The sequence below is a fragment of the Alnus glutinosa genome, chromosome 8 (assembly GCF_958979055.1).
Source record: "Alnus glutinosa chromosome 8, dhAlnGlut1.1, whole genome shotgun sequence".
Taxonomy (NCBI): Eukaryota; Viridiplantae; Streptophyta; class Magnoliopsida; order Fagales; family Betulaceae; genus Alnus; species Alnus glutinosa.
In genome coordinates, this window is record NC_084893.1 from 1892937 (window position 1) to 1901599 (window position 8663).

The 8663-nt window shown below is 35.0% G+C and overlaps 1 protein-coding gene across 1 annotated transcript; it reads right to left on the bottom strand.

Annotated features, from left to right (window-relative positions):
- Positions 1 to 109: 109 nt before the first annotated feature.
- Positions 110 to 6448, bottom strand: LOC133875229 (uncharacterized). The gene is made up of 12 exons (XM_062313275.1): positions 6306 to 6448; positions 6070 to 6185; positions 5010 to 5039; positions 4767 to 4903; positions 4470 to 4649; positions 4264 to 4327; positions 4050 to 4157; positions 3380 to 3533; positions 2306 to 2395; positions 1653 to 1708; positions 1472 to 1529; positions 110 to 829 (listed from the first exon to the last, which is right to left on the bottom strand). Exons 1-12 carry the CDS (start codon positions 6385 to 6387, stop codon positions 540 to 542), a joined length of 1365 nt encoding a protein of 454 aa, XP_062169259.1. The 5' UTR covers positions 6388 to 6448; the 3' UTR covers positions 110 to 539.
- Between the last annotated feature and the right edge of the window lie 2215 nt (positions 6449 to 8663).

An 8663-nucleotide genomic window follows, 5' to 3' on the forward strand; every position in this document is an offset into this window, starting at 1 on the left:
TGCATGAGCAGGTGAGATCTCACATGAAACTGCATTATTGCAATTAAACAGCCCTATTGCACGAGATATCTAATCCAGTGTAAGCTACCATCCATTGGTGGGTAAAAAATAAGCAAGAGGATGAAGTACATTGCATATAATCAATCAAAATGAAAATGAATGTCGTTATGGTGTGATACAGTCACTGATCAAGCATAACTCTCTCCCGACCAAAACACCTTTGACTTTTGTTTTTTGAACTTTCAGATGCATAGAGTTTGGAATCAAAAACAAAGTCCTCAAATCGAGTAAATTAACACAATCATCTTAGCTACATTATGGTTAAACACTCATTTTCTAATTTAACCTCTCACCCGAATGAACTACAAAATCATTTCCCTATACGAATGAGGGCTTCCTGCACCCCAAATGTCTCCCTCTTGCAAAAGAAGGACCTGGAGCAACCACCCTTCAATCTTTGGCCTCTTTCATCATACCTTCTTAACGGTAATGAATGACAAGGTTCAACTCTGGCACTCTGCAGTAGAGACACAAATGAATCATGGTGCATCGTCAACCATCTCAAATTTCGATCGTTTGCTTCTTTTATTGGATTTTAACTTCTTGCTTCCCTCGTTTTCTTTCAATGCCCCCTTTTCACTTTCATCATTTTCTTCGGGCACCTCGCTGGCATTTTCTTTAGTTGCCTTCTTCTTCTTCTTCTTGCTTCCTTCATCTTTTTTGGATGCCTTCTTCCTTTTCACAGGAAGTGTTTCTTCCTCATCACTGATTTCAGTCTCAATTGCAATTTGTTCAGCATTTAGTGGTGGATCTGCTAGAGGTGTAACTTCTGCTCAGAAAACGAATGAGAATTGTATAATTAGTAGGTGTGGAATAACGTTAACATTATATCAGAATCTTTACCAGAGGAAACAAGCAATAATAAGGTACCATCATATAATAAACAAAAAGACAAATGTGTAACAAACATCTGGGTCAAGCAAATTCAAAACTGGAGTCACATGTACCCATTAAATCTAAAGCATTTCTCATCCCTTAAAAACTTGTTAAATAGACGTGCTATGTAGCATCCAGACCTCAGTGGAAATAATATGTTTCCATATGTTTTACATTACATGTAAAAAAAAAAAAAAAAAACCAAGAATATAAGGTCTAGTCCCATTCCTGGGCATGAGTTGTTCACTTATTAGTACTTTGAGGATTAAGACAGTCTTCAAGGTCCTGGGAAATCCTGAATTTAAGGATAAGGAATGACTCCCAAGTTATAACTAATCAGATAAAAATAGGTATTTGGCTAGGTCTTGGCTTTAAACTTCCATTCAATCTCTCTACATCCATTACTCTGTGTTCACCAAATGTAATAACATGCCACTAATAGACTAATCAAGGTACAAGATACAATACTGTGCCTTGGTATACAATTCTGTGCATAACACTACCATAGCAAACAAGGCAGAAACAGAAAACAAACCTTCGTCAGCAAAATTGGAATCAAAGACAACATTTGAAAGGTGCTGCTTCAAGAAAACCTAAACCCAACAGTAAAGACAATGAAAATGTTAGATGGAAATTAATGCAGTACACTATTTCAACCCTTTCTTTTACCAAGAACTTTCAACAACTCTCCAAAATAATAAAGGATAAGAACGTACTGCAGAAAGAAGTTGCCGCGTCTTGATATCCCAAAAGCGTAGATAACTGTCCAATCCTATAAATTACTCAAGTTCTCAGTTTTGGTGGTCAAGAAAATTGGTTCCAAAACAATGGACTTAACTTCAAAAGTCTAAAGGATGATTTAATCAATATTAAGTGAACCCACAAATGATGAAGTGCCAACTGGACATGCCATTTTTATTTTTATTTTTGTTAAAATGTTAATTGAAGGAGTGACTTTGAGAAAAGTTAGATACAGGAGTAAAAGGATGTTATTGCTTAGTAGATGATATAGCAAGAAATTTGAGCATAATCTAAGATCAAAATTTCCTACTTTTCTTTCCCGCTTCTCCAGATTACTAGACCACCCTAACTAAACTTTCCTATCCAGATCTCATAACCATCTAGTGGCTATCTTCAAAAAAGGAGCCCAATACTTGACCTCTGAACACACGGTGAAGATGCATGCCCATTGACCCAAAAAAGAGAAAAAGAAAAAAAAGAATAAAGCGGAGGGTATGCACACACAATAGGAAACAGACTACAGATTTATCTCACTCTGTTTATATGTATGAGCAAATGGAGTTGTGTGAGTGTGTATGTCAGCATCCTTGTGTAAATTAACACAGGGAAAACCCTAAGATGTACTCACCACAAGATGCTATCACTGGAAGCTCCGGGTGCCTGGCTATAGATCTGATGCTTCCAGAACATTTGCCCAAAAAGCAACCCAACAATTTCCCTGTAATGAAATACATTCATTATTATCAAAATATAGAAAAACAACTCAAATCATTCAAAGAAATCAATGCAAGAATGACATTAGCAATATCAAGAAATCAATTTCAACATTTGCTTTAAGGCAACATAATTAAGCTTAATAAAAAACGATGTCAATTGTCATAGTTACTAAACAACCCCAATTAAAAATTAGAATGATAAGGGTTCTCTTGAATACAGAAAGGACTTGAAAAGGACCTACATAGTGCAAGTCCTGGCATAAACAGTCATATACCGTGCATACAATAATCCTGCATAAATTTAGATAACAAATTATAAAACTTAACAAAGTCCTTGAGTTTACTTTTATAGCATCAAAAATTCACTAGTGTATTAGGTGTTTGCCTATGTTGATCAGGCTGTTCCCAGGTATGATCTCTTGGCTGTAAAGAACACAAAAGGTTGATACATGTCATATGAAGAGAACCATTGAAATGAAGCCAAAAGAAAACTGTCATATCATTTGTAAACATTAGGTGCCTCATTTTTTTTCTTTTTCTTTTTTTGGGGAGTTCAAACAAATATAAGAAAAACATTTTCCTCATATCTAATCATGCATAAGGGTGTGTGTGTGTGTGTGTGTGAGTTCGTATATCCCCATCTGAGAGTACAAGGTAGAGCCAGCATTTAACAATACAAATTAATCAATTAATGTGCCTATGCACCCACCCACAGGGACACACAGAGAAACCAAGAAACAAAACAAGATCACCTTAGATAAAAAAACTTTGGTACGACATGGAAAGTATTTGGTTGAAGATAAACACCAATCTAAATGAGCAGAAAACCTATCAAAAAGATGGTGCAGAAAACACTGGATTTTTCTGTCATAACAAAAGGCTTCTCCCGAAGAAACCGATTATGTAAATAAGCACAGCACCTAAACTAACAGGCTACACAGATGGAATATCAATTTTAGGTAACTAAATGATGGAACTGCAGTTACCTGTGCGCATATCAACAGAAGCAAGGTCACCAGACCCATTCCCTATATAGACTGTATAGCCATCTAAATCTTCAGCTACTGCTTTGATAGGGGTCTCCCGGAAATCAAATGAGATAACAGGTCTTCGCTGAGCAGAAATATCATAGAGGCGAACCTGTTATAAAGAACCATGAACAGAAGTTTCTGAGTGGCAAGATAATTACAACTGAGATAGAGCTACTAGAGAGTAGACAACAAAGAAATTGCACTTCCTCCTAGAAAACAAGTTCAACTATGATATGAAAAACATTTTAAGTTCCAAAAATCAGTAACTGACTATAATAATATGCATATCATAGAACCAACTAAGGGTATAAATATAATTGACATTTTCTTACAACCCCAAATGAGAGAATAATTTAATAAATTTTATTTGAGGTCTATTATTAGTCCTTATTAGTTTAATGTTTCATGATCACCAACATATAGAACACAGGTGTTCTCTCTTGTGATATAAAATCTGACAATCTCTCAATCGAAGAAAACTCAAGGTAATAAGTAAAACCCAAATTCCTGATAGTATTTTGTTCAAAGGACTTTAGGAGTGGGAAAAAATTCCACAATAATGTCATATTCCCAAATATCCAATTATTTATTCCAGCTTGAAAGAAGAATTTGCATGAAAGATTACCTGATGGCTGTTGGTGCCAGCCACTACTTTACGGTGATCATCCTTACTCAGGAATGTTGCAGATGTAAACCAAGTCGGAGTAAAAATACCAAGACTGTTCTTAGGAGGCTGCACATGGTAGAAGTGATTGAAATAAATGCGAGTACAAAATGCATGTAAAAGAAATCAATTTGTGATTTTCGTTCAAGATTTGGCAGGAAATAAACAGGCTCACAGATTTGGCAGCCCAGATCTTAGTACAGTTTTCAAGATCCCACATGTTCACTTCAACACCCTTCCTGAGATGGAAAACAAGAAAACCGTTATTTCTCATATGAATTAGCTAGTAAACACCATAATATCCCAGAACTTAATGAAGATGCAGTAAATTCTCAAGCTTCTAAATTCTAATGCACAGCTATGTAGCATGCAAGCACTCACCCTCCAAATAAAGCATAGTTTTCATTTACATCCACTTTAGAACATAAGATATTGCCAGACGCACATACACTCCACGTTCTTGAAGAACCAACCATGGCAGAACCTGCAGGTGAATCAGTAACTTCAATGGACCTCATGCTTGCGTTTCCTTTTGTTGTACAAGTAAACAAAGTACAAGACCTAACAATTGACAATGAATTGAAGAAAGCTCAGAAGTTGTATGAACATACACAGACGGCAACTGTGGAGAACTTAGAATAAGGTATCAGAACCCAGAAAGCAACAATTTTGCAGTACCTGGATGACAGCTCCAATTTCTGTCCGGCAAATAAATGCAACCCAACAACAGCATCATCTTCAGGTTGAAGACTGGCATCACTGACATTAGGAACTGTGAAACGAACATCCCCATTAATTGGGCTGCAAATCTCAATCTGCAGTATACAAAAAACATAAATATTCAAAAGACGCTTCAATAAGCCTAACAATTGAAAACCAAAATGCGTTCCCAGATATTCAAAGTCCTAGAAAGTAACTCACCATGCCACCTTTTCTTGCAACTGCTAATAACTGCAATGGGAAAAGAAAATAATAAGAAAACTGTTAAACAACATTAAAATTGCAGAGAGAATTATGGAAGTATTGTTGCAGAATAAAGGATTTAAGAGCCTTAATTACATTTGTAAAAGTGGATTGATAGAAAATCTGAATTCATACCCATATGTAGGATGAAAGAATATATCTTCCTAGTACAAGATATAACTTCTATTTGAGCAATAAACGAAACTTGTAAGTTACTGCTTTGTAAACCATCCATTACGCATCATGATTAGATATAGGCAAGGGTACGGTTAGAGCATCTAATCAACCGGTTGCCACCAAAATAAAACTTGTTTCTCTTAAAGGACAACACCTATAATTTGTCTTCTGTTGCTTCATATAACAATAGCACATTCAATGTCAAGAAAATTCAATGCTTTAAGAGCTGGAATTCAAGATAAATTACAAGCACAATTTGCAACACCCGTTTTCAAGTTTAAATCAAAAGGCATAGTCACTTATTAACATTACTGAACTCTATTAGCTACATAACAAGCCTTCAACAGTAAAATAAACCCAGTCAAATAAACATATTGCCAAGATACAATGCTTAAAATTGCAATATTCATTTCTAAACGAAATTTTTTACAACCAATTCTACATTTGACTCATAGAACTTGAAAGTATATAATCATGTTCAAACTTTCCAAACCTTGATTAACAACAATAAACTAACAAATAGGAACTAAACATTTTAAAAAAATAAATAAAGAAATAAAGAAGAAGATAAATTTGAAACATATTGCCAACATACACATGCTCAAAATTCAATCTTCAATGAACTCAAACAATTTGTCATACCCAATTCTGCAATTAACTCAAAGAACATGAGAGCAAGTCATCATTTTCAAAATACCAAAAATTCAATTAACCATAACAAACTAACAATAGGAACTAAAGCATCATACAAAAATATAAACTTAATACAAAGGCCAACAAAAAGCAACCTAAAATTCATTTTTCCGTAAAACTCAAACAATTCGTAGTACCCAACGCGTACCGGGTCGATTTTGCGGTCATTGATAGAAGCGGCGAGCACGCATTTGGAAGAGTCCGGCTCACCCCACCTCTCAACCACCTTAGGAACCCCTCCTTGTTTACCATGAGCTTCAATAACTATCATCACAAAGCACAGAAACAAACAACAACAATAACAAAAAAACCATCTATAAATAAGAATTAAAGCTCAAAAACCCCAGAAAATAGAAAGTGAAGAGAAGGGTACGATAAACATACCCTTGATAAGGCCAAGCACGTCGAAGGTTAGAGCTCGAAGAGAAGGGCAACCAGGGCACTCTATTTTGCTCGTACGAGGCATCTTTCTACGATCTCTCACAAACCCACCAAAGGAACACCAGAGTTTTTCCTTAAACCCTTGCTCTGTCTTTGTCCTGGTTATAAACTATGAAAAATATTACTCCTGCCCAGTATTTTTAATATTTCTATTTATGCACCTGCGTTTAATGAGTTTGCAATTTTCCACCTACTCCTGGTAGTTTTTATTATTATTTCTGGACCCCTAATGCCACTGGTAATTTGGTAAATGAGCTGAGCTTGAGCCTGAAGATGGGCTTCTTTAATAAATCATCTCCAGGTCGACTATGCTTGGGCTCAACTTGTGAACTTGGGCTCAAAAAGGGCGCGAACTCACAAGCCCAAATAAACGTATGAGTGTGTGTATATATTTTATGCTTCGTTTGTTTTGGCGTAAAATGATTTTCTGGAAAATGATCTTAGCATTTTACGGTGTTTGATAGGGGCTAAAATAATGATCAACGAAAATTATTTTCAGTTTAGCCGTAAAAGCTTTTTTAATTTTTTGAAAACGATTTATGGTTTTAAAAACCGTAAATCGTTTTTCGAAATTAAACTCTTCGTCTTTGTACGCACGTTTGATATTCGATTACCGGAATCCGACAATGGTCTGTCGTCGGAATCCAAGCAGCGTTGGAATTCGGTAACATCTGGCCTTCGGAATACTGCCGACGCGGAAATCCGGCAACATCCGGCCACTGTCGCTAGATGCTGGCGGACCAGATTCCAACTAAAACTGGCTGGATCTGGCCAAAATGGCCAATATAAGGTCGAATCTGGATGGATCCGGCCATTGATCTAGCCGGATCTAGCCAAAATGGCTGAGATACTGTCGGATTTGTGCCAAAATGGTCGGAATCCGGTCGAATCTGACCGGATCCGGAGGAAATGGCCAAGATACAGTAGGATCCAGCCACTAATCAGGCCGGATCTGACCGGATCCGGATAAGTCCAGTAGGAATCCGGCCATTTTGTCCGGATCTGGCCAAACACGCTCGCCAGAATCCGGCAACGGCAACCGGACGTTGCCGAATTCCGAGGGCAGTTGCATTTTCGCCTTTCGTAATTTTTTCATGCGAGCCAAACGTTGAAAAATATTTTCGAGAAAATCAATTTTCCTGAAAAATGATTTCATCGAAAATATTTTTCGACGGAAACCATTTTACGTCGAAACAAACGGAGCATTAATATAGATCATGCACACAGTCATAATTCGTATTCGTGTGAAAAATGTTCAAGATACCAAATATTTTTTCAATAAATGACTATCAAGATAATTTGAAGCTTATTAAAAAAAAATGTTACGATTATTAATAAATACGCTTCACATTATTTTGGGTACCTATCTCTTTGTAAAAGATTTAATACCTCTAGCAATTTTTTTTAATTAAACGGGTCAAACTTCTCAACCTTAACCTACTAATTTCGTGTTTTGTTAGTGTCGGGTTCATGAGTTGTATTGAGTCATTAATGTAATAAAGGTATATAAGTCAATTTTAACTTGACTCATATAATTAAACGAGTTAGACTCTTCAATTATAATTTCGTAATAAGTTTTTATTTTAGCATTTATTTTATATTGAATGTGAACTGTTAAATCTAAATGATGGGTAGGATTTAATAATTTGAAATGTTAAATGTCAAAAAAAAAAAAAAAAAAAAATTTAGGAGATGTTGATCCGAATAGGACCATACTCGTAAAACTTGCAGGCGAAAGTCAAACTAAATGCACGAGTGTGGGACAGATTTTCAGCCATTTGTCGTTTTGTCGTGGGAAGTTACCCCTTCCAATTCCATGTCATATCAATATATTATCTTTAAAATAATTTTATAACTCGGCCATTAATTTTATTTATTTTTTTTTTTTTTGAATATTATTATTTGTGGTTGCTGGGCGGCTGGCAGTAGTTTGGTTGCTTTGTCACATGTCCACTCAAACATTGAAAAGAATATAAATGTTTTTAAGATGGAAAAATACACGTAACTTCTTTAAACTATTATATTATTGATAATGTATTCTTTAAATTACTAATTATATTAATCTTCACTCTTAAACTATCAGAAAATGTCAATGTCTCCCTAATAATAAAAATGTCCTTCCTAAAATTATTAAAATAAAATATAAAATAACAAAAATTTATTCCAAAAAAAAAAAAAAATTAAAACTGTTTTTTATTTTTTATTTTTTTAAAAAATAATTTTCAGTTTTTATTTATTTTAAAAAAAATTGTTCTTTTTTTTAATTTAATAACAACAGGTTTTTTTTTTTTTTTTTTTCAT

Excerpts from the sequence above, each read along its gene's own strand:
- LOC133875229 (XM_062313275.1), bottom strand. The coding sequence starts at position 6,387 with ATGCCTCGTACGAGCAAAATAGAGTGCCCTGGTTGCCCTTCTCTTCGA. Across the intron at positions 4,904-5,009 it reads TTGCAAGAAAAGGTGGCATG|ATTGAGATTTGCAGCCCAAT; the intron begins GTGAGTTACTTT and ends TGTATACTGCAG. Across the intron at positions 1,530-1,652 it reads CGCGGCAACTTCTTTCTGCA|GTTTTCTTGAAGCAGCACCT; the intron begins GTACGTTCTTAT and ends TGTTGGGTTTAG.